The following is a 24,115-nucleotide window of genomic DNA, read 5'->3' as shown; positions in this document are numbered from 1 at the left end:
CCCCCCCAAGCGCCAAGATGGGCACCCGCCTGTGCTGTGGTCGCTGCAGAGGTCCCGTGGCCCTGCCTGACCGGGCCCAGGCTCCTCCGCCCCCTCCCTGGCACCAGGCTCTCCCCCGGCCCTGGGCTCCCTGCACAAGGAGCCTTTCTCCCGGTGCCAGTGCACACACACAAAATGCCTGGCTCAGGGAAAGAACCTGCCTCTGACGCTCAGCAAAGAGGCCTCAGGCAGGGAACGGAGTGCTAGCCACCCTCCGGGGCCCCTTTGCTGCCAGCCAGCTCTGCTGGGGAGCAGCGGCAGACCCGGGCAGGGCTGCTAAAGGGGCCTGTGGGCGAGCCGGGGTGGGGGCGCTGGGAATTCTGCCCCGGGGGTCCCCATCTCAGTCAGGACCCAATCTCCCTCGGCCCCTGGGCGCCAACCCCCAAACTCCACAGACATGGGGCACCGCTGCTGTTCCCAGATGCCCCTGGGGACCCCCCGGGGGTTCTGAGCTTGTCTTTTGACTAGAAACACTAAGGAACCAAAGGGGAAGCAGGGGACGCTGGGATGGATGCTCCTCCTGGGCATGACATCCCCGGAGATCTGTGCCAACCCACCCGTCCTCTCCCAGCTCCAGGCCTCCAGCTTCCTCGGCAGCACAGAGTTGACAGTGGGCATCGCCATTGCCTGCTTCCTGGCCCAGGAGGGTGCCGATGTGAACTACGCCAACCACCGGGGCAAGTGCCCCCTGGACGTGGTCACGGACGCACGCGTGGTCCAGGCCATCCGGGGCTTCGCCCACAGGTTCAGGTGGGACTGGGGCTGGGCCCCGGTGGGGGGGAGGGGTCCTGTTTGGGGGCTGGGCCAATCACTGACGCTTCTCTCCCTGCCCTCACATCCATGGACAGAGAGCAGCAGAGCTCCGGAGGCTACCTGGGGAGGAGCTGCGGGCTCCGGAGGATGCACAGCACCCCCAACACCATGACCAACCTGACCGTGGGGGGCGCGGGCGGCGGCCCCGGGGCCGGGCCCTGCGAGTGCCTCGTCTGCTCGGAGCTGGCCCTGCTGGTGCTCTTCCTGCCCTGCCAGCACAGCATCGTGTGCGAAGGTGAGAGGCCCTGGGGCCTGGGGGGGAGGGAGAGGCCATGGGGTGGGGGCCGCGTCTGTCCTGGACCAGAGTCCAGCAGCCCCTTGTGCTCTGCCCCCAGAGTGTTCCCGCAGGATGAAGAAGTGCATCCGCTGTCAAGTGACAATCAACAAGAAGCTTAGACAAGGTGGGAGGGGGCTCAGGGTGGGGTCCTTGGGGAGGCTGGGAGGGGCTCCACTGTGGTTAGCTGTGTGGAGGGCTGTTCCTCCTTCCCAGACACCTTTGGGGGGTTGGGGTGGCCCCCCGCAGTTGGCTGTGGAGGGCCATGCTCCCCCTTCATTGGGGGGGATCATCTTCTTGGGGGGCTGGGTCACATGCCCCCAGAAGAGGCCCCTCTGACCCGGGTGCCCCCCGCCCGTGTCCGGCCACAGACAGCACCGAGGTGGAGAGCAGCCTGTCGGGGCTGGAGTGCGCGGGCCAGCGGCAGCTGATGGAGGAGCTGCAGAGCCGCTACCGGCAGATGGAGGAGCGCATCACCTGCCCCATCTGCATCGACAGCCACATCCGCCTGGTCTTCCAGTGCGGCCACGGCTCCTGCCTCGAGTGCAGCTCGGCGCTCAGCATCTGCCCCATCTGCCGCCAGGCCATCCGCGACCGCATCCAGATCTTTGTCTGAGCCGCAAGGACCTAGCCGGGGGCCGGGACCCTCCCCCCCGGGCACCAGGGCCGGAGCTCGGGCCAGGCTTCTGCGGTGTCAGGAGGCTGGGGCCCCCCCAGGGTGGCCTTGGACTGCCACTGTGGGGCATGAGTGCTCGACTGCGCCTGGGGAGGCCCAGGGTGTGGCAGGAAGCGGCTGCGGGGCGGCAGCCAGGGACTACTGCGTCCTTTGACTGACGGGGGCGGGTGCCAGGCTGGGCCCAGGGTCTCTGGGCAGCCCCTTCTCGGGACAGAAGCCTGGGGCACGGTGGCGGCCGGGTCGAAGAGAGCCCTCGGCTCACGTGGAAACTCGGCGCTCTGGACCCCGGCCGCCCACCTGTGGCCCCTCTGGGCTCTCACTGCTCTGAGGAGGACCCTGCCCCTACTTCCCAGTTTGGGCGTGCTGGGTGGGCTGGGGGTTGGGGCCTGGGCCCCCTTCTTGGCCTCCCTGCCCACCCTGTGGGAGGGGCCGGCGGCCATCTGTGCCCGGGGACACCCGGGAGCTCTCAGTGTGGTGTGTTGTGATCCCCGCATCCTCGTGGTGGCGTCCCACCCCCCAGCCCAGGTACCAGCTGTGTCCTGCTACACAAGAGCCATGTTTCCAGTATCTGCCTTTGCAAAAACTCCCCGACATACACACACACACACACACACACACACACACACACACACACACACACACACACACACACTCACACACACACACACTCACACACACTCACACACACACACACACACACACTCTCACACACACACGCATTTTATAAACGGAAAAATGAATTTTGTCCTTGCTGGTGTCTGCCTCTTCTTGCAGAGGGGGTGCTGGGGTGGGGCTGTCTGGGAGGGTATTTGCGGCCCCTCCCCCATGGTGTGTGGGAGCCTCCATCAGGGCAGAGGCTCGGGCCCCCCTCCCCAGCCTGGAGTCTGAGCCAGCACCAGCCCGTGGGCCTGGCTTGGCTTGGCCACTAACCTCCTCGGGCACCCCTCCAGTTCCCTGGCCTCACTTGGCCCCGCTGGAGGCAGCCGGCTCTCGGGCCCTGGCTCACCCTCTGGGGAGGCCTCTGGGATGCCCATCGTGCTGCCAGAGGGCCTCATTTGGGGGCCCGGGCCTTGGTGGCGCTCGTGCCTAGGGGGAGTAACTTGCCAGGTAGCCAGCGAGGGTTCCCTGCCCCCCGACCCTTCCCCGGCCTCCCTGCCACCTCTGGTTTATTCTTCCTTTTGCCCTCCATCACTCCCAGCAAAGGTCTGACCCCTTCCTTGGGGCCAAACTCCCCCCAGTTGTGACCCTGCCCCTTTGCCTGGAACGGGGCTTCTGACTCTGGCCTCTGGAGGAAGCTTGCCCAGGATCCCGGAGCCAGAAGGGCCCCGGAGTGCTCACCCTCGCTGCCTTGGGGCCCAGAGCAGAAGCGGGGCCTTCCTGCTCCGAGGCCATTTCCACCGGACGTCACAGAGAGCCCACGTCTGCCGTCACTGAGACCCGCCACCTACCCAGAGCATACGTGCCCACAGACCCCAAGGACTCCTCGCTTCTGGATGGGGGTCGTGGGCACGCTTGTGCAGAAGGGTGTGGCTTGTGGGCAACCTTTGGTAGGCGCCTTGCAGACCCGTCCCAGAGTCTCACGCTCCCACTACCCCCAACCCTGGTCCCATCACCCTGGAGGGCTGGGATGGCAGGAGCCGCGAGGGACACGGGGAAAGGCCGGCCCTGCCCTCGGATGGAGCTGAGATGGGCGACCTGGATGGGGGCAGACTGGAGGCAGGCGGACCCGGAGGCAAGATTCTAGAGTTCTGGGCCTGGCAGAGCGCAGGGCCTTATGGGGCATTAACTGCATCAGGGACTGAGGGCTTACATGCGTGGAGGAGATTGGCTCTCCTTGAGCACCTGGCGGGGTGAGGAGGGGAATTGGGGAAGACTTTCTGCAAGAAGCTCCATCCTGATGAGCCCTCTGTGCCCGGGGAGGCTGGGGGAACAGGAAACCGAGTCAGCCTCTGCCTCCCTGCTCCTCTGTGGAGTGGGGAGGGCGGGCACTGACTGGAGTTGGGGGTTCAAATCCTGCCCGCTGCTCGTTCCCAGGGTGATCTTAGTCATTGAAGGGTGGGACAACCAGGTGGTACCCAGGTTAGAGTCCACTCCTGGATCAGGAAAACCTGAGTTCGAGTCCAGCCTCAGGCACTAACTGCAGGATTCAGAGTGGGTCACTTTCCCCCTGCTTGCCTCAGTTTTCTCATCTGTAAAATGAACCAGAAAAGGAAGTGGCCAAACCATTCCAGTACCTTGGTCAAGAAAACCCTGAATGGGGTCACAAAGAGTCAGTCAGAAGTCTGAACAATGAAGGGTACGGGAGCAATCATTTATATAGCACCTACTGTGTACCAGACGGACCTTACAACCACCATGGCAGAGAGGTGCTATTTTTCAAGCAAGGAAACTGAGGCAGGCAGCAGTTAGGTGTCTTAGGCAGTATTGCACAGCCAAGTCTTCTTAATCCACACCCCTTGAGCTTTCAAGCTGGGCATCGACAGCCTTTCTCTAAGCTGTCTCTGAGCAGCATGACCCGGGTGTGGGGCCCCAGCCTTGCTTCAGGACCCCTGCTAGCCTCGGTCCCTCGCTGCTGGAGGCGAGTGACCACAGGACAGCATGAGAGGGACCTGGAGCGGGCAGGGCAGCAGCTGGGAGAATATAGAGGTCTGGGAGGGAGGGAGTGACCGCATCTACCAGGACAGGAGGTGGGGAGGGAGTGGAATCCTACCCTCATTCCCAGAGGAAGGAGCCCAAGCCTAGAGTTGAGACCGAGGGGTCCAGGTGCTCACACTTGTTCTCCCCACGTCTCAGAGAGGGGGATGGAGAAGAGCTGGTCTAGAACCCTTCCCTGCCCCCACGCCCACCCTCTGTGGGCTCAGCATAAAGTAACCTGGAGTTTGAGGGAAGAGGAGGGCTGAATAACCTCAGCTGCCATTATGAGAGCTCATGCCGCTCATTTTACCCATGAGGATGCTGGGGCTGGGGCTGCTCGGCCAGACTTGGAGCCTGGAGCTTCGTCTCCTGGAGCAGCCCTGGACCCTGACCCATCCTCCTGGCTGCTGGCTGCACACCAGAGCTCTGTGCCCTGGGCCGACCCCAGATCCTGAGCCATCCTCCCTTCTTCCAGCTCCCTGCTCCACACCAGACCCCGGAGCTCCATGTCCTGGGCCAGCCCGGGATCCTGAGCCATTCTCCTGGCCCCCAACTCCACACTGGAGCCCGGAGCCCCGTCCTGAGCCACCCTCCTCCCGGTTCCAGTCCTCCACATCCACATGACCCTGGAAAAATCGAGCAAAGGAAAGAGGGAAAGGAAGCCCAAGCTTTCTGCTCTCCCTTCTCCCTCTTGGTGGCCCCTCCCTTCTCAACCTCACTTTACCCCTTCTGTCTCCGGCTAGGGCAGAGAATCGGAACCTTTTGGGGAGCGGGACTCCTCTGGCGGCCTAATGAAGCCAGTGGTCAGTCCCCATCCCCCCCCAATTTTTACAGGAATTGAGTGAAATTTCAGTTCGAAGTTAGGGAAAATCCTGTTGAATTTCAGACCTGAAAACTCCCAGAAGTAGGGCTCAGAGCTCCTGCCCTCTGCTCCCCATTCTCCTGTAGCCCCATCCTTCCATTTCCCTGGGGCCTTTACACATTGAGGCTGGTTCTGACTGCCACTGTTCAGATCCTGATCCCAGAAGCCCTCCAGCTCTCCTGGGGGATCTCAATGTCATCATACAGCACCTACTGTGTACGAGGAAGGACCTGAACCCCGACCCTCCCTTGGGGTTCGAGGGCCTTCATGTTGCCTCCCAGCCAAGATCATCCCCCTTCCCACCCCACAAGGAGGCGGGCCAGGGAGCCGTGGTCTGGGTAACAGCCCGAGCAGCCACATCCTGAGCAAATATTTGGTCTTGGAAAGGGAAGGAGGGATGAGGTCCAGGGGAATGGGAGCCGGCCAAGAGTGTGGGGCGGCGGTTGGAGGCCCAGAGAGAGCCACACTTTCCAAGAATCTCCAGCCTGTCTATGTGCTTTGCATGGCTGGGCCCACCACACCATTCTCCAGCCCCCATCTTTCCAGGCCCCCTCCCAGCACACAAACAAGGGAAAGAGAGGCAGGGCCTCCTTCCTGAGGGCCAAGTCTGAGCTGTGTCTCAGAAGGCCCTACAGGGCTGGTTAGGGGCCCGCACCCCTAGCAGCAGTGTCATCCTTCCTGTCTGCAATCTGGCACGTCCCCTCCGTGGAAAGGTGAGGTCCCCAGCCAAGAAGCCCTCCCAAGTCCTTCCGGGTCCCCCAGAACACAAGCGTGGATTTGTTGTTGCTTTTGATCATTTATTCACTTGCTCATGCATTTGTTCACAACTCACCCACATCCACTTACCTTCATTCCCGTCCTCACATATTCCCTTGTTCCCCCATCAATTCCCCGTTAATTCATTTCTCACACAGTCAATCATTTGTAAAAACGTTCGCTCTTTCACTGCCTTATCCATGTTCGGTGACAATAATTCACTCATCTACACTTGGGGGCTAGGAAAGGCTACAAACATTCATTTAATCATTTGGGCGTTTATTTTACCTTCATTCTGGATTTATTAAATATCTACTTAAGTAGGTAGTAAAGTACCTACTAAGTGCCAGTGCAATAAATATAGTCCCAAGTTTACAGCCAGAGAGTGGAGAGAGTGTGGAGAAATCCAGGGAGGTGGAACTGGGGCAGGTGGGGAGACAACAGAGCGGGCATTCCCCTGCGGAACACGGCCCAGAATCAGAGACTGGCCCTGGGTAGATCAAAGGGAATATAGAGGAAAGGGAACGGAAAGAAAGGAAAAAAGCATGTCTACGGTCCCTACTGCGGTTCAGCACTGTGCTAAATGCTTTCACAATTCTTTTCTATCTTAATGCTCACAATAGCCCTGGAAGGAAGATGCTATTTATTTTTACAGTTGAGTAAACAGGCAAACGGGGTGAAGTGACTTGCTGGAATTCACACTGCTACTTAAGTGTCTGAGGCTAGACTTGAACTCGGGACTTTCTGTTTCAGGCCCACCCATATAGATGGAAGCAATTGGAGATGGAGTGGGTTCAAATTTTAGCTCTTTTACTAATTCACTAGATAACTCTGAAAAAGTCCTCGGGACCTTTATTTCCTCCTCCATAAAATGAGAAAGTTCAGATCCAAATGACAACTCTAAAAGGTGACAAAAATGAATTAGAAGGGGAAATGGCTGAATATGTTATGTAGATGAAAGTAATGGAACATTATTTTTCTATTATAAAAAACTGACCAGGCTGATTTTAGAAAGGCCTGGAAATATTTACGTGAATCGATGCTGAGCGAAACAAGCAGAACCAGGAAGACATTGTACACAGCAACAGCAGGATCAATTGTGATAGACTTGATTCTTCCCAGCAGTTCAGTGATCCAGAGCAATGCTAGTAAATATTTGATGGAAAAAGCCATTCACATCCAGAGAGAGACCTAGAGAAACCGAATATAAATCAACACATATTATTTCCACCTTTTTTTCTTGTAATTTTTCCCTTTTGTTCTGCTTTTTCTCTCCCAAGATGGAAATATGGAAATATGTAAAAAATGAATATTTATATAATTAAAAATAATTTTACACATATCTGGGGAAAAGAGAAATAATTTTTTAAAACTGCATGTTTAAAAAAAAAAAGAAAAGAATTTTTGCCTATCAGATCTATGGAGGAGGAAGAGTTCATGACTAAACAAAGGATAGACAGAAGGTAAAACTTTGAAGGTTCTTGTACAAATTAAGTCAAAGCACTAAAATTAGTAGAGAATCAGGGAAATGAAGGGAAGAATCTTGGTAGTGATTTTCTCTGATAAAGGTTTGATTTCTAATATTTAGAAGGAACTGATTCAAATTTAGGTAAATAAAAGCCATTCCCCAATTTGTAAATGGTCAAAAAATATAAATAATTTTTAGAAGTAGAAATCCAAGCTATCAGTAGCCAAATACAAGTGTTCTTATTCATTAATAATTAGAGAACTGAGTCAGAAGTCCTACCTCATACAAATTAGATTGGGAAAGTGGACAAAAATGGAAAACGACATGGTGGAGGGGATCTGAGAAACAGGTACAATGTTGATGGAACTGTAAAAACTGGTCCAGCCAATTTTTTTCCCCCCTGAAGCTTATAACCAGAACATCGGGGGTGAAAATTTTCTTTTAATGTGGAAATTTTTATATTTTATTTTTTGTAATTATGTTAAAATAATTTTTAAGTTTTGTTTTTTTAATTTTGAGTTTCCTTCGTTTCTCTCCCCCTCCTCGAGAAGGCGAGTGATTTGATAGAGATTATACTTGCGCAGTCAGATTTCCATATTCATCGGGTTGTGAAAGAAAACACATGGTCCAGTCATTTCTGAAAGCAATTTGGAACTGTGCCTCCAGTTATTAAACCGTGCAAACACTCTGACCCAGTGATACCATGACTAGGTCTTTTAAACTCCCAAGATCAAAGGCAGAGGAAATAGACTCAAACACACAAGGATATTTATAGCAGCTTTTGGCCAAGAATTGGAAACTGTGGGGATGGTGGGGGCGAAGGTGGCTGGACAAGCTACGGCATAGGATTGTGATGGAATATTATGACGCTCTAAGAAGTGGGCAAGGACGAGTTCAGAGAACCTGGTAAGACTTAAATGAATTGATACAAAGTGAAGCGAACTTACAAATGATACGGAATGGTAACATTGTAAAGGTGTTTAACTTCCAAAGACTTAGGAACTCGGATGAACCCAGGGACCAGCCACAATTCTCAAGCTTCCTGACAGAGAGAGAAGAGATGGACTTGGAGGGGAGATTGAGACATTATTTCTTTTTGGACACAGATGACTTGAGAACTGGTTTTTTTGTAACCAGAGCTTTGTAGTTCCTGCTTTCTAAGTGGTAGAGGGAAGGTGAGAAAACCGATCTTTGTTTGAAATTAAATTTAATTAAGAGTCAGACAATCTTCATATTCGAAATATTATGATCCTCTCTAAGATTGGTAAGGAAAGTTGGGGCTGAGCTCTGGAGAGCATTGAATGCCGGGTCCAAAAGTTTGCATCTAAAGTCGGTGAGGTCTCTGAGGAGAAGATGGACTGGTTCGGAAACTCTGCTGTTTGGGGAACAGGATGCTGAGAGCCTTTGGCCACATGTCCCCCCTCCCCACCCCCAGTCTTTCTTCTTTTCCTGCATCCGTCCCCACAGCTGCCGAGCAGGAGGAGCTGACCCGGGGCCCAGCTGTTTCTCCTTAACAGCCGCCTTCTCCTCCTCCAGCCCCTTCTCCCTCCTCCAGGCTCCGGCTCCAGCTCCCGCCCGGCCCGGCCAAGTAACGTGATCTTGCTTTTGGCCGGGGTGCGCACTCAAGTCTGTGGAGAGCAGGAGCTCGGGAGGCTGGAGGCTCGGCTCCGCGGGCCTGGACGGCGGGGGCCGCATCTCCCCCACTCCCCCGCCCCCTCCCCCGCCTGGCCCGGCCCAGCCTGGCCCCGACCCTGCCCATGCAGCCTGAGTGAGACCTTCCCCCCGGCTTTGGGACCGAGAGAGCCATGGGTCCTGGAGTGAGCCCTCCAGCGGAGCCCCCGGGGGGGCCGGCCAGGATGCCCCCCTGCCGAGCGCTCCTGGGGCTGCTCTGCCTCCTGCCGGCGCTGGTCCTGCTGATGACCCTGAAGCACCCGGGCGCCCCCGAAGCAGGAGGATCTCAGGTGAGAACGGGAGCCCGCTGGCCCGCTTTCCAGCCGGCGCTCTCGGTCCGCGTCTCTGGGAGAGCGATCTCTGAAGGTCTCTGGGTTCTCTCCGGCCCGGAAGCGTCCTGCCTCAACAAATGAAACGCTCCTCGAAAAGTCCGGAGCCCAGTGCCCGGCACCCAGGAGGCGCACAGTGTGTGCCCCCCTCCCCTCCCCCAGCCTCTCCGCCTCTCCTCAGTCCCGTTCCCTGGGCCTCTCTCAGACTTCCCCGAATCTTTTTGTACGGCCCGGCCCCGGGGCGCCTCGGGCGCTGACGTGGGGGAGGGGAGGGAAGGAGACGGGATGGGGGGGGCTGGTGATTCCAGGGGAGAAGAATGTCCCCACACTCCCTGGGGAGCGCCTGGGACCGCCTGCTCTAACTCTGTTCTCTTTAAGGAAGACGCCAGCTTGCCGGGCCCCCCCAGCTTCGGAGGTCCCCCGGCCCCCCTCGAACGCCCCTCGCCCTCGAAGAGCCGCCCAAGGCGCTACACCATCACCCCGTCCCGGCTTCACTGGGACCACTTCAACCTCACCTACAAGTAGGGCCCGGAGGGCGCCGCAGTAAGGGCCGGGCGGGCGGGGGAGGGGGCCGCCCCTGACCTCTCCTCCCTCCCCAGGATCGTGTCCTACCCCCGAAACCTCATCAACCGGAGCGAGACCCGCAGGGGGCTGGTCGCCGCCTTCCGCATGTGGAGCGCCGTGTCCCCGTTCACCTTCAGGGAGGTGGCCCCAGACCTGCCCAGTGACCTGAAGATAGGTGAGCGCGCGCGCCAGGCCGTGGGGGGGGGGGGGGAAGAGAGGGCGCCGAGCTCGGAGTCGGCAAGTCATTATTGGGCGGGGGGAGAGGGGGGAGGTTGCTGTGCCTCAGTTTCCTCGTCTGTAAAATGGGGGTGGCTAATGCTTGTGCCCTCAACCTCCCGGGGATTGGAGGCTCCGCGCCGGGGCTTTGGGAACCCTCCAATGTTCCGGCAGTTTCCGGGCCCGGCCCGGGGGAGGATGGGGATGATTATTCTGTCTCTCAGTAGAGTTCAGCTAGAGATGGTTCCCTCTCCCTGGAATACAGAGTTCCCTGCCAGAATATGATTCTTGTCTATTTAAGTCAGACTGGGGCACCGGGAGGGGGGAGGGGAGGACCAGGCGATTCCCTTTTGTAGTTGAGTGCCGGCCCAAGGTCTCCGGGTCCGGATCCCTAGGCAGGGGAGCTCCGCCGGTCCTCCGCCGGTCCCAGCCTTGCCCGGTCCTCAGGTTTCTATCCCATCAACCACACGGACTGTGTGCGCTCACTGGTGCACAGATGCTTCGACGGGACCACGGGGGAGTTGGCCCACGCCTTCTTCCCCCCCAATGGGGAGATCCACTTTGATGACAGCGAATACTGGATTGTGGGGGAGACCCGCTTCAGCTGGAAGAAAGGTAAGGGGGGAGGCCGCCTACTCCTCCCTCCCTCCTCCCCCCCTCCCTTCTTTCCTCCACTGCCGGGCCTCTCCCCCCACCCCAGCCTCCCAGCCGGGGCTCACGTTCCCAGGGGCCGAGGTCACTAACTCACTCCTGAGGAGCCCACCGCCAGTGCCCCGCGCTCGACCCGAATCAGCAGGACCGGGCCAGAACCGCGGTTCGGCCTTCTCAGGGCTGCCCCGCCCCCCTCCCTTTCCCCCTCCTCTCCCTCTCCCCCTCCTTATCACCACCATCTCTCTGCTCCGGCCCCGCCCTGGGGGAATCCGCATAGACACCCCTTCCTCGGGTTGGGGGGCGGTGAGGGGGAGGGTGACTGTGCTGGAGAGCGAGGGGCCCTCGATCCGAGGGGGCGGAGGGAGTGCCGCCTCTGCCTGGAGCTCCCCCCCAAGTCTCTGGGCACTCACTCCGGAACGGACACATGTGCTCAGAGCAAACCCGTGCAGCTCGGGAGGGGCGGGACACGCGCACGCGGCGCACACGTGGTCAGGTCAGCGGCAGGTACCTGCGGAACACACACCAGGAATAACAAACGCACCGTTCAGGCAGCTGCATGTACATGTCAAGCACACATGGCAAGCCGTGTCAGCTCACATGCACACGCCAAATGCACACAGAACTAATGCATTCTGGTCAGTAAACATGTACGGTCAAGCCCGTACACGGCAACATGCATGTGTTCGGGCTAGCTAGTGTATTGCCAGATGTACATGGAACACACACGTGTGTTCCAGTCAGCGAACATGCATGTGCCAGGTGTACACAGAACAGACATGCATTCTGGTCAGCAAACATGCACATGGCACACCCGCATGTTCACTCAGCTGCATGTACAGAGCAGACCCATGTGTCCAGAACAGCCATGAATAGGGCACATGTTCCTGTGCATGCTTAGGACATGTGTGTGGGGGTCAGAACACATAAAACACACGTTCAGGCCAGCCAGATGACAGAAGGGGAATCTAAAGGAAGAACCTGGAAGCCAGAGAGAAGGAAAGGTTGCGATTCGTGGCAGGAGCCAGGCAGAGCAGAGGAGTTGGGAGGGGGGGAAAACCAGCAGCTCTGCTCGGATGGGTCTGGAGATGATTCAGAGGAATCCCAGAAGAAAGGGGGATCAAAGACCCAGCACTCGCCAGACTACATGTTCTCAGCCTTAAAGGGGAGGTAGGGGCTGAGGAAGAATAGCCCCTTGCTAGGAATCTTAACCTGGGGTCTGTGAAATCTTGAAAAAAAGTATTTCAATAATTATTTGAATATAATTAGTTCCCTTTTAATCCTATATGTTTTATTTTATGCACTTAAAAATGTTACTTTAAGGAGGGGATCCATAGGCTTCACTGCCAAAGGGGTCCATGACACAAATGGGTTAAGAACCCCTTCCTAAAGGGATCTTGGACAAAGGGAATTGAGAGATGGAAATACCATGCTGCTTCCTTCCACCCATCCATCCATTTATCTGTCCATTCATCCCTTCATCTGTTCATCCAGCGAAGCAGACATCCACCATCTGTCCATTTATCCATCTGTCGATTCACTCATCTATCCATCTGTTTATCCAGTCAGCCATATAGTCACCCGTCTGTCCATTTATCCATTCCCTCAATTCATCCATTCACCCATCTATACATCCATCCATCCATCTTTCTGTTCATTTAGTCAGGCAGATTTTATTTGTTCACCTATGCATCCATCCATCCATCCATCCATCCATCCATCCATCCATCCATCTATCCATTCATTGAACTTATCCTCTAGTCAGGCAGACATTCACTTATCCATCCACCTATCATCCATTGAACTTATCATCTAGTCAGGCAGATACTCACCTATCCATCCATCTATCCATTCATCCATCCATCTGTCCATCCATCCATCCATCCGTACATCTATCCAGCGATCTGACCATCTAGTCATGCAGACATTCATCCATCCATCCATCCATCCATCCATCATCCATCTATCCATTCATCCATCCATCTGTCCATCTATCCATCGATCTGACCATCTAGTCATGCAGACATTCATCCATCCATCCATCCATCATCCATCTATCCATTCATCCATCCATCTGTCCATCGATCTGACCATCTAGTCATGCAGACATTCATCCATCCATCCATCCATCATCCATCTATCCATTCATCCATCCATCTGTCCATCCATCCATCCATCCGTACATCTATCCAGCGATCTGACCATCTAGTCATGCAGACATTCATCCATCCATCCATCCATCCATCCATCCATCATCCATCTATCCATTCATCCATCCATCTGTCCATCTATCCATCGATCTGACCATCTAGTCATGCAGACATTCATCCATCCATCCATCCATCATCCATCTATCCATTCATCCATTCATCTGTCCATCGATCTGACCATCTAGTCATGCAGACATTCATCCATCCATCCATCCATCATCCATCTATCCATTCATCCATCCATCCATCCATCCATCCATCGATCTGACCATCTAGTCATGCAGACATTCATCCATCCATCCATCCATCATCCATCTATCCATTCATCCATCCATCTGTCCATCTATCCATCGATCTGACCATCTAGTCATGCAGACATTCATCCATCCATCCATCCATCATCCATCTATCCATTCATCCATCCATCCATCCATCCATCGATCTGACCATCTAGTCATGCAGACATTCATCCATCCATCCATCTGTCCATCTATCCATCGATCTGACCATCTAGTCATGCAGACATTCATCCATTCATCCATCCATTCATCTGTCCATCTATCCATCAATCTGACCATCTAGTCATGCAGACATTCATTTATCTGTCCATCTGTCCATCCATCCATCTACACTCATTAGATACCTGCAAAGGGCAGACTCCTATGCTAGGCACTCAAAATTTTGCTAAGTCACAGCCCCTCCCCTCAGAGAGTTTATAGTCTCCTAAATGAGACAGACTCAGTTCACGGTAAAGGACAGGATTCAGGAAACACTGAAGCACCGACTATGTCCTCAGCACTGTGCTGGGGATACAAGAAGAAAAGATACAGCTCCTGTTGCCAGGAAGCTTAAAATCCATTGGGCCCAGAATATGTTCTAAAAAAGCAATCTTCGATTGATAAAAGAGATAAATGAATGAGGTGGGGGCAGAGTAGAGAATTAAGATCATTAGGTGCAGAGATTCTTAACTTTATCAATCTTGGAGTCCTAGGCAAGATTTTTATTTATTTTTTAATAATAGCTTTTTGTTTTTCAAAATATATGTAAAGATAGTTTCCATCCAAGACAATTCCAATAGACTGGACAGAAAATGCCATCTGCGCCCAGAAAAAGAACTATGGAGATTGCATGTAAATCAATACGTGCTATGTTCACTTTTTTCCTTCCCCCCCCTTTTTTTTTTTTAGCTTTCCAATGGTTTTCCCCTTTTGTTCTGATTTTTCTCTCTCAACATGATTCATAAAACAATTTCCATTAAAAATAAATTAATTTTTTAAAAAAGCTTTAAATATTCACCCCTACAAAGTCCTGTGTTTCAAATTTTTCTTCTTCCCCACATCTCCCTCCCCTAGATGGCAAATCCAACGTAGGTTTAAACATGTGCAATTCTTCTATACATATTTCCACAATTTTTATGCTGCACAAGAAAAAATGGATCAAAAAAGGAAAAAAAAATGAGAAAAACAAGCAAGCCAAAAACAACAACAAAAGGTGAAAGTACTATGTTACAATCCACCCTCAGCTCCCACAGTCCTCCCTCTGGGTGCAGATGACTCTCTCCAACACAAGACCATTGGAAGTGGTTTAAGTCATCTCATTGTTGAAGAGAGCCACGTCCCTCAGAATTGATCATTGCATAATCTTGCTGTTGCCGTGTACAATGATCTCCTGCTCACTTCCCCCAGCATCAGTTCCTGTCAGTCTCTCCAGGCCTCTCTAAAGTCAGCCCGCCGGTCATTTCTTACAGAACAAGAATATTCCATCACATGCGTATCCCATAACTTACTCAGCGTTCCCCAGCTGATGGGCTTCCGCTCAGTCTCCAGACTTTTAAATGCACCAGATAAAATACATAGGATTACAAAGGTATCTAACGACATTGAAATGTACTTTCTAAAAAGCAGCTCATGGACCCCAGATTAAGAACCCACGATTCAATTCAACTCCCCGGTTTTACTGAGGAGGTTCTAAGTAGCAGCGTCGCAAGACAGACTGGGATCTTCTGATTTCAAATCCAGGGATTTTCCCACTCCCTCCCTCTGGCGTGGAAGGATGAGTGGTGGGCAGGTGGAGAAAGGGAGGGCATCCCAGGCCAGCGAAATGTGGAGGTGGGAAAGCACATGTCCTGAGAAGGTTAGAGAAGAAAGAAGTTGGCTCAGTGGATAGAGCGGATAGAGAACCAGCCCTGAAGTCAGGAGGACCCGAGTTCAAATCTGGTCTCAGATACCTAATACTTCCTAGCTGTGTGACCCTGGACAAGTCACTTAACCCCAATTGCCTCAGGGGAAAAAAAGAGAAGAAATAAGTGGCTCAGCTGTGAAGTTAGGAGGGAGCCAGGCTGGGGAGGGGGTTTAGTGTCTGAGCTTTATCTGGGCTCTGAGGAGTCCTGGAGTGGTCTAAGGCGAGAAAGGGCCAGAGTTTCTTTATGAACATGACCAGGGGGTTTGCAGGCTGAGGGGCGTGATGGGAGAGCTCAGGAAGATTCTTGGCGAGGTCTGTGCCCTGACGCTGTCTGCAGACGGAGCCAGCAGGGCCGGGCCGAGTCGGGGTCTGGTGTGTCCTTGCTCACTGTGCGCTCCCACAGGCGTCTGGCTCACGGACCTGGTCCACATCGCTGCCCACGAGATCGGACACGCCCTCGGCCTCATGCACTCATTGAACCCCAAGGCCTTGATGCACATCAACGCCACGCTGACCGGGAGAAAGACCATCTCCCAGGACGAGATGTGGGGCATTCACCGGCTCTATGGTGAGCGCAGCGGCCCGCAGAGGGACAGTGACCCTGGGGAGGCAGCCACCCCAGGCCCCTGGGGTTTCCTGGATGTTCCCCGGTGCTGGCAGGGGCCCCCTTCGGAGAGGCTGTCTCCACTGTGGGGCAGGAGGGGTAGAGATGGCCTCTCCTGCAGAGATCTGAGGGATCTTCTGGGATTTCACAAGATAATGAAAATTGAAAATCCAACCCAGAACCCAGGACCTGTAGGCCCCCCTCCCTCCCTCTCCCCCCCGCCCCCCACTTACACTCACACACAATCATTCACTTCACATTTATGCCCATTTTTGCATTCCCCATTAGAATGTCTTTCCTGGCCATAGCCTGGCACAGTCCCCAGTGGGTGCTTAATAAACGCTACCTGATGGGTGAGCAGATCCCGACTGCACCCCCAGCCCGTGCCTGACCCCTGGCAGGGCTCCTGCCTCTGACTCGGCTGCTCTCCTTTGCCCAGGATGCCAGGACAGGCTGTCCTTATGCCCGCCGTGGGCACGGAGGGGCTTCTGTGACACCCGCCAGAAGTTCATGAAGAAGCTCTGCCCCCACAGCTGTGATTTCTGCTATGGTAACTGGGGTTGGGCAGAGGACGGGGCCTAGCCCGGTGCCTTCTATGGGGCAGGAGACCCTGGAGGGGTGGAGGGAGTCTACAGCAGGTTCCTGAACCCTGAAGGCAGCAGAACACCAGGAAAAGGGCATTAGCCCAGAAGTTGGCGGGTATGAGTTCAAATCCTGCTGAGACACCTACAGTGAGGGAATTACTTTTCCTGGGCCTCGGTTTCCTTAAGTGTGAAAAGAATTAGATGGAGTCCAAGGCTCTTTCAGCTCTGTAGCCAAGATCCCGGGGGCTCTGCAGGGGGCTGCCTCTCAGCACTTGGGTTTAATCACAAAAGTACAGATAGAGGAAGTCAGAGAGAGAGGGAGGGAGGGAAGGAAAAGGAAAGAAGGAGGGAAGAGGGAGGAAATAGAGGAAGAAAGGATAAAGGTAAAGGGGAAGGAAGGAAAAGAGAGAAGAAAAAAGGAAGACAAAGAAAGGAAGTAAAGGATGGACCAATGGAGGGAGGAGGGAAAGAAGGAAGAAGAGAGAGAAGGTGGAAAAGAGGAAGAAGGGAAAGAAAAAAGGAAAGGAGGAAAGGATGGGAAGAGGGAGGAAGAATGAGGGAAGGGGGAAGGAAAGAGAGGGAGAGAAAGGGGTGGAAAGAAGGGAGAAATGGAGAGGGAAGGAAGCATGTATTAAGTACCCTTGGCAAGCACTTAAATATCTCCTTTGATCCTCACAACCCTGGGAGAGAATGACTTAGATATTGTGCAATTAAGGAAACTGAGGCAGACAGCACTTAAAGCCCTTGCCCAGGGTCACAGGGCTGTTAGATGTCTGACTCCAGCCCGGGAGCTCTCGCCCCTGTGCCCCCAGTCCCCTTCCCCCATGTTTGGGGGATGACCTACGTGGGGGCTGTAGGGTCTTGTCAGTTTCTCCAAACTTGGGCTGAAGCCCCTCCCCCACGAGGTTCTGCCCCTCCCTCTGGGGCTTGCTCCCCATTCCTCTGGGCTCCTACCTGCCCCAATCCCACCCCGGAGGTCGGGAAGTCAGGGGTCACTGGCCATTCTCGACCATGCTGGCGATGAGCTGGGGGACCACGGTCACCTGCACTGCCCTCAGAGGACCGGGCTCCCCGGGGTGCTCCAAGCCGGGCCCGGTCTCCCAGGACCGGTTCTGGGTGGGGCAAAGGGACCCTACTGGAAGCATCATCCCAGAGGGCTTCCTGCGGGCCTGGGCTTCTTGGGGGTCTCGGCTTCCGGACATTCCGCCTCTTGTCCTCTGGGCAGAGTTCCCCTTCCCCACTGTGGCAGCCACCCCACCCCCGCCCAGGACCAAAACCAAGCTGGTGGCCGAGGGCAGAAACGTCACTTTCCGCTGCGGCCAGAAGATTGTCCACAAGAAGGGCAAAGTCTCGTGAGTGGCTGGGGCCCCGCCTGGGTCCAGGGACTAGGCCCTGGGGGAGGGTCTTGGCCCCATCCCTTCTATAAAATCGAGGTGACTGACCCCATCTCCTTGTCCCTGGCCCCCCCACAAAGAGAAAGATGCCAAAGGGCTTTAGGATGGAAAGCGCCCCCAGCCGAGGTCCCACTCTTCCAATAGACTCTGAGGAGCGGCTCGAGGGTCTTCAGATGCCCAGTGTGCACAGGGGGTGCTGGGGCCGGACCTCATGTCCCAGTATAAGACGCTGAGGCTGGATTAGCTTCTGTCCTAGAACACCCAGTCCCTGCAGCAGTCCCGTGGGGGAGGGGGGCACTGTGCAGCCTCCATCTGACGCGGCCCTCTCGCCCCCCCAAGCTGGTACAAGGACCGGGAGCTCCTGGAGTACTCGTACCCCGGCTACCTGGATCTGAACGAGGGCCACATGAGCATCATCGTCAACGCCATCAACGAGGGCACCTACACGTGTGTGGTCAAGAAGAAGGAGCGGATCCTCACCACCTACTCCTGGCGGGTCCGGGTGAATTACTGACACCCTGGGTCGTCCTAAAGGCAACTGAGGGTCCTGGGAAGAGGGTGGGGTGGCCAGAGCCCTCCGAGCCCCAACGTGTCCCACTGATAAAATATTTTAGCTGCCATGCTTCCTACCTCCCCTTTCTGAGGCCGAGACCCCGGGCGGCCCCGGGCCCGTGTCTACAGCCCCCATCGGGGTTAAGAGCGGGCAGCGGCGGTGAGGAGGGCCTGAGGCCCAGCTCCAGGAAGAAGCTGCCAGTTAGGAAATCCCTGGTCCAACATTTGGGAGGTCTGCAGCTCCCTGCCCCCCAGGACACACCCCCTCTGGCTTTCCCCCAGGGCTCCCTTATCTGGGCCAGGTCTCCCACCAGCCCCCAGGCCTCTCCCAGGCAGCACTCCCCCCCATCCCCTTCCCTGAGACAAGAGGAGGGAGGGCCGGCCCCTCCCCCCAGCTGCATCAGCAGACCCAATGCCACGTGGACATACTTGGCAGGCTGCTGCGGGCGGGGGGAGTGAGCCGGCACCCCCCCCCCCACCAGATCCTGGTGCATTCTTGGTGAGCGCTGGCACCCGCCGGACACATTCTCATCATAGCCGAGGCCTTAAATGGGTTTTATGTAAAAACATCTGGCTTTTATCAACAACTGGCTTCCTGGGCGTTCTTTTCCTAGACTCCCATCAGGGGCAGGCCTCAAAAAATCCTAACTGATCTACAGGCAGAGGGGAAAGGGTCCTGTACATTCAGGGCCCAGAGTGGAAGGAGGCCAGGGAGAGGGGCCGTGGGAAAGCGCCCCCTCACACCCCCAACCAGAATCAGTGGGAAGCCTGGCACAGCCTGCAGACCCACGGCCTAAAACTTGGAGTCATTCCTGGCACATTCCTGGAGGCCCGAGACAGCGCGGGACGCACATTAGCCTACCTGCTGGCCCCCGCTCCAAACCCCTTAAAGGATGACATGGCAGAGTTTCCTCCAAGAATATTTTACTATATTTTAAAATTTATGACAATCTCAATATACAAAAACTTCACTGTGGCTAAGTTTGCATGAATGTCCAACTTTGTACAGAACCCGCCCCTGCCAGGCCGCCTGCCCCGCGCCTAGGGAGGGGGCCCAGCTGTTCCCTTAGAAAACCGAGGCTCGAGAGAGTAGAAAACACGAAGAGGCATCCTGCCGATGTCGAGGTGGGCAACGGATGGGGAGCGCAGAGGAGGGGGCGGGTCAATGGGGGCCCCGCTGGGGCGCACACCATACGTGTTGAGATGTTTAGAAAACCACCAGCTTTGAGTCGTGGGAGCCCAAGGACTGCTGGCTCTCCCCACAGCGTGCTGGATGCGTGCTGGGGGGAGACGAGCTACTCATCTGTGGGTGTCACAGTGAAGAGCAGAGACCCCCAAGGCCGGTGTTCACCCTGATGGCTCCTAGGCACCGGTCACCAGCTTTCAGAATGGCTGCTCCGCCCCATGGATGGAGAGAGCCAGGACAGGCCCCCAGTGGGCAGCCTAAGGAAATGCCAGCTTGGCAAGGAGAGCTGGACTTTGGATTCTACAAATTTACAAGCCCAAGACAAAATGTAAAAAAATAAAATAAAATTTAAAAAAAAAAAAAAATCAAACCGAGAACAAAACACACGAGTTCCCAGAACGCAGCTCTTGTGGACCTCCCCATCCTCTGGGCCCTCTGTGGCTGCGTGTCTTCATGGAAGGTGGACAGGCGAGGGAGGGGAGGTCCCCAGCCCCTCTGCCCCCATGACGCGCACAGTGCCACGGTCAGACCGTGGCTCAGCCAGGGCTTCCTCGGCTCTGCAGCAGCCCGGCGTGGAGTTTAAAACTTGAGGCTGAAGCCGGGACCAGCGGCAGAGGCTCCCTGATTGGTGGTGGTGAGATGGAAGCCGGTGTCTTTCAGGTCATCATCCCCCTGGGAAAAGGCAAGAAGCCAGGTGAGCGAGGCAGAGGCCACAGAGGCCAGTGACAGCCTTAGGGCCACCCCCGAGCTACCCGGTCGAGTGGATATGAGCTGGACCAAGGCCAGCCTGGCTCTTGGCCTGACCACTTACCAGCTGGCTGTAGCCAAGTCCTCCTTCCGGGGGGCGGGGGCTGGTGCCACGCTTAACCCTCTGCTGCTCACTCTTTGCCGGCCACGTGGGGAACATGGAAGGGTCGATGGGAAGGGGCGTTTCTCGGAAGTACTCATGCTTCAGGCCATCTTCAGCATTGATCCTCCGGCCAGGATAGTAGGTCAAGAACCTGGAGAGAGAAAACAAAGTCGGGCCCGGACACACAGGGATAGTCTAGGGCTGGGGAGGATGGGAACCAAATTGGAGGTCCCTGGAACCCATTAAATGTAAAGCTCTAAAATGCTGGTGGGAGAAGCGGCTTTTCCCCAAGCCCTCCTGAACCAGGGTCAGCTAGCCAGTGGTCACCGTGCAGGGCGCTCTGGGTCCTGGTACTGGGTTAGTGCCTGGAAACAAAGTTGATGCTTGGGATCCAGGACACGGCCACAGCTCTGGAACAGGCAGTGAGTGAATAGGTCTCACTGCCCCAGAGAAATGGGGCCCAAAATCTCCGAGAAGCCCTGGATGACCAAGTGGAGGAAGCGCCGGGAGGCAAACCTCATATACAATTCAGCTCACAGAGCGGCCAGCCGGGACAGCTCTACAGGGAAGGGGAGGTCTCCTTCACTGACCGAGGATGGCAGGCCCGGCTAAGAGGCCAACCTGGGGTGGCCGGGTCCTGACTCAGCCTCCATGGATGCTGGTGGTTCCAGCCGTCCCACACCGGCCAGCCTGGGGGAGGGCAGCAGAACTGCCCGGGTCCCGCCATGAAACCAGGAGTTGGGGCCACTTACTTGTTCATCAGGTCAAAGCCCTGGTCGGAGAGGAGGGCCCCAAATCTTTTCCGCAAGTTATTATAGGGATATTCTGTAAAAGTCATTTTCTTCACTGCTGGGAGGTCACTGTAGCCAGGCCAGATCTTCTCACTGGGAGTTCCTAGGTCCTGCCAAGACAAGAATTTCTCCCCGTTAGCTCCTCACCCCAGGCCGTGATGGCAGAGGGAATATCAGCTGCACGGGTTCAAGGGCCCGGGCCCTGGGATGGGCCAGATGTGTGGCACAACTCTGGCCAGCGGGCGGCCACCTCACCTGGCCGGCCAGGCTCTGTGCTCTCCATCGGCCCCTCTGAATCTGCCAGTCTCTTCAGCTATGGAATGGGAGGGGGAAGAGCCCAGGCCCCAATCTCAGAGAAACAGTATCTCAAACCCACCCCCCCACCCCATGCAGGAGCCCGTGGAAGGGGACTCCAGATTCCGGGCTCAGGTCAGGATGCCCCTCCTGCCCAGGGAGGTTGACCCTGCAGAAACGGTGAGCATGGGCACATAGCTGGTCATTTCCACTGTCCTCCCTACTTTGCCCCCAAAGCGGTAAGACTGAGGGAGGATTTAGAGCTCTATAAATGCATTACTTTAAACACTTTGTTGATCTGGTCGATCTCCGACTTCCCAGGAAACAGGGGCTTCTGGGTTAGCAGCTCCCCAAATATACAGCCCACTGACCACATGTCAATTGCGGTGGAATATTCCTGAAAATTCAAGCAGAGAAGTCAGTGGGGAGGACAACATCCTAAGGAGGAGAGCCCAAGAGGAGGTGGGAAGGGAGGGAGGGAGCTGCCGGACCCTCCCTGACCACCCCCCATATCCAGAACCAGCACTGCGGGGGCTTCACTGATGGAGCAGAAGGGTCCCATGGGGCCGGGGACAGCTACCTTCGCTCCCAGCAGCAGCTCGGGGGCCCGGTACCACAGTGTCACCACCACCGGCGTGTACGCTTTTAACGGGGAGCCGTATTCTCTAGCTAGTCCAAAGTCACCAACCTGAAGGCACAAAGGAATACTTTGGGGCTGACTACCCCACATCTCTCCCTACAATGGGAGAGGGAGACGCAGCTGCCAGCAGAGCCAAACGAACCAATAAAAACATGCGGCACAAAGCCTTTATGATGCTTATGGCCTTGCCCAAGGCTTCAGAGGGGAACATTTCTGGACACCGTCTTCCTGCCTAATGCAGGCGCCCCACTGGTTTAACAGCACTAAGTTTATTCAATAATAAATTAATAATTTGATCATTACAATAGCTAGCACATACACAGAGCTTTAAGGGAGGCAAAGCCCTTTAGCAATATGACCTCACTGGATGGACCCTGACAACTGGAAAGTCTCAGGTGCTGGTCTTATCCCTCCCATCTTACAGATGAAACTAAGAGGCTGAGGAGTTTGGCAAGCGGCCACATTTGGGCCCAGGTCTTCCTGACTCATGGAGCTTCTTGCTAATGAGGGATGGTCTCAACAGCCTGGGAAGAGGCTAAGAGGCGGCTGAAATCCCAGTGCGCGGGGCGTCCTCCCAGGGGACACTGGCTGGGAATCAGGCTGACGCTGCTGACCGAGAGCCCTAGGCCGAGAGGCAAAGGCGGCTCGCTCTCCCGCTCCCTCTATGAAGCTGCCCTGACTGAGCCTGCTGCCCCCAGACCCCCGAGCCCTCCTACTTTTAAAATGCCCGCGTGACTGAGGAGCAGGTTGGAAGTCTTCAGGTCCCGGTGAAGGATCCAGTTGTCATGAAGATGCTTCACCCCCCGCAGGAGCTGGATCATCAGCGTCTTCACTTCACCTGGAGCAGGAGCAGAGAAGCACAGTGGTCAGGTCAAGGGTGGGGCCAGGTCTCCCCATGACCCAAAGATCCTCTCAAATTCTGTCATCTATCAAGAAGCCACGACTCAACAAGGGCCCCCCACCCAGGGACTTGGGGAGCTAGCCGGGGGATGCAGGGAATGGGGTGGGGGGAGGCACCTGGCAGGAAGGGCTGCTTCATGGTCTCCATGAGGCTCTTGAGGTCGTGCTCCACGTAATTCATCACGATGTAGATCTTGTCCATGTTGCTGCCTACCACAATCTCCTGTAAAGCACACCCGAGGAATTAAGTGGGGAGCAAGGAAGGGAACAAACATCTACGCGAACCCCAGAGACCCCCAGTGAACTCCTGGGCTGACATCTGGATCACCCTGGACATGACCTGGGGTACCCGAGCCCAGCAAGTCCAATCCTCTCATAGGCCAATTGGAAGCTGAGGGAGAATGGAGGATCCACCCAGGGTCACAAAACTAGTGACTGCTTGAGCCAAGGCAGAACTGGCGATCACTGAGAGGACGGACTGAAGCCGACTATCATGCTGGCCAGGGCAGTGTCAGTGGTGGGCCGGCCGTCACCAGGGACGCCCCCAGTGAACTCCCCACTGTATGATTGGCAGTTCTAGGGAGGGTCCGTGACCAGGATCCACAGCTTGTCCTGACACCGATGGTGCCGGATCCTTGGCAGAATTTAAACCGGAGATGGAATGTTTAGAAAACCAGCCCTCAAGGGTGGCTCCGTCCAAGGGAGCTCTGCAGAAGGCCAGAGTGAGGGTGGCCGGGGTGTCCCAGCCCTGTGGGTTCATTACCAGGTCAGGGGAAAGGCACAACTGCAAACCGCCTGATGCCACAGGGAGACGAGGGACCAGAGAACCAGGGGCCAAAGACCCAAAATATGGAAGGAAATAGAGGTGTGACAAAGGAGAGCACCACTAATGACACCTGAGGTGACTTTTGAGTTTGAAAAGATGGATAATAAAATGGCACTTTACAACTAAAAAAATCCACATGTGCAGTGAGGGCAC

The 24,115-nt window shown here is 55.6% G+C and overlaps 3 protein-coding genes across 16 annotated transcripts in view; 2 read left to right on the top strand and 1 right to left on the bottom strand.

Annotated features, from left to right (window-relative positions):
* MIB2 (MIB E3 ubiquitin protein ligase 2) overlaps positions 1-2,549 on the top strand; it is a 57,218-nt gene extending 54,669 nt beyond the window's left edge. For all 7 annotated transcript variants that reach the window (XM_074306558.1, XM_074306560.1, XM_074306559.1 and 4 more), the window contains 4 exons: positions 611-789; positions 888-1,087; positions 1,188-1,253; positions 1,498-2,549. In XM_074306558.1, coding sequence (XP_074162659.1) covers positions 611-789; positions 888-1,087; positions 1,188-1,253; positions 1,498-1,742 — 690 coding nt within the window. In that variant the 3' untranslated portion in view covers positions 1,743-2,549. The remainder of the gene's footprint in view (positions 1-610; positions 790-887; positions 1,088-1,187; positions 1,254-1,497) is intronic.
* Positions 2,550-9,130: 6,581 nt separating this feature from the next.
* On the top strand, positions 9,131-19,456 carry MMP23B (matrix metallopeptidase 23B). Its single transcript, XM_074306554.1, has 8 exons — positions 9,131-9,483; positions 9,901-10,043; positions 10,122-10,261; positions 10,750-10,917; positions 15,745-15,909; positions 16,385-16,495; positions 17,755-17,881; positions 18,263-19,456. The coding sequence occupies exons 1-8, from the start codon at positions 9,328-9,330 to the stop codon at positions 18,435-18,437; spliced, it is 1,185 nt and encodes a 394-aa protein (XP_074162655.1). The 5' UTR covers positions 9,131-9,327; the 3' UTR covers positions 18,438-19,456.
* Positions 19,383-24,115, bottom strand: part of LOC141564265 (cyclin-dependent kinase 11B) — a 33,426-nt gene continuing 28,693 nt past the window's right edge. For all 8 annotated transcript variants that reach the window (XM_074306544.1, XM_074306545.1, XM_074306547.1 and 5 more), the window contains 7 exons: positions 23,254-23,359; positions 22,953-23,074; positions 22,177-22,284; positions 21,877-21,993; positions 21,264-21,412; positions 20,473-20,662; positions 19,383-20,333 (listed from right to left, as the gene is read on the bottom strand). In XM_074306544.1, coding sequence (XP_074162645.1) covers positions 20,241-20,333; positions 20,473-20,662; positions 21,264-21,412; positions 21,877-21,993; positions 22,177-22,284; positions 22,953-23,074; positions 23,254-23,359 — 885 coding nt within the window. In that variant the 3' untranslated portion in view covers positions 19,383-20,240. The remainder of the gene's footprint in view (positions 20,334-20,472; positions 20,663-21,263; positions 21,413-21,876; positions 21,994-22,176; positions 22,285-22,952; positions 23,075-23,253; positions 23,360-24,115) is intronic.

This window comes from Sminthopsis crassicaudata, chromosome 3, assembly GCF_048593235.1.
Source record: "Sminthopsis crassicaudata isolate SCR6 chromosome 3, ASM4859323v1, whole genome shotgun sequence".
NCBI lineage: Eukaryota > Metazoa > Chordata > Mammalia > Dasyuromorphia > Dasyuridae > Sminthopsis > Sminthopsis crassicaudata.
The sequence above is the reverse complement of the archived record's forward strand: the minus strand, read 5'-3'. Positions and strand labels throughout refer to the sequence as shown.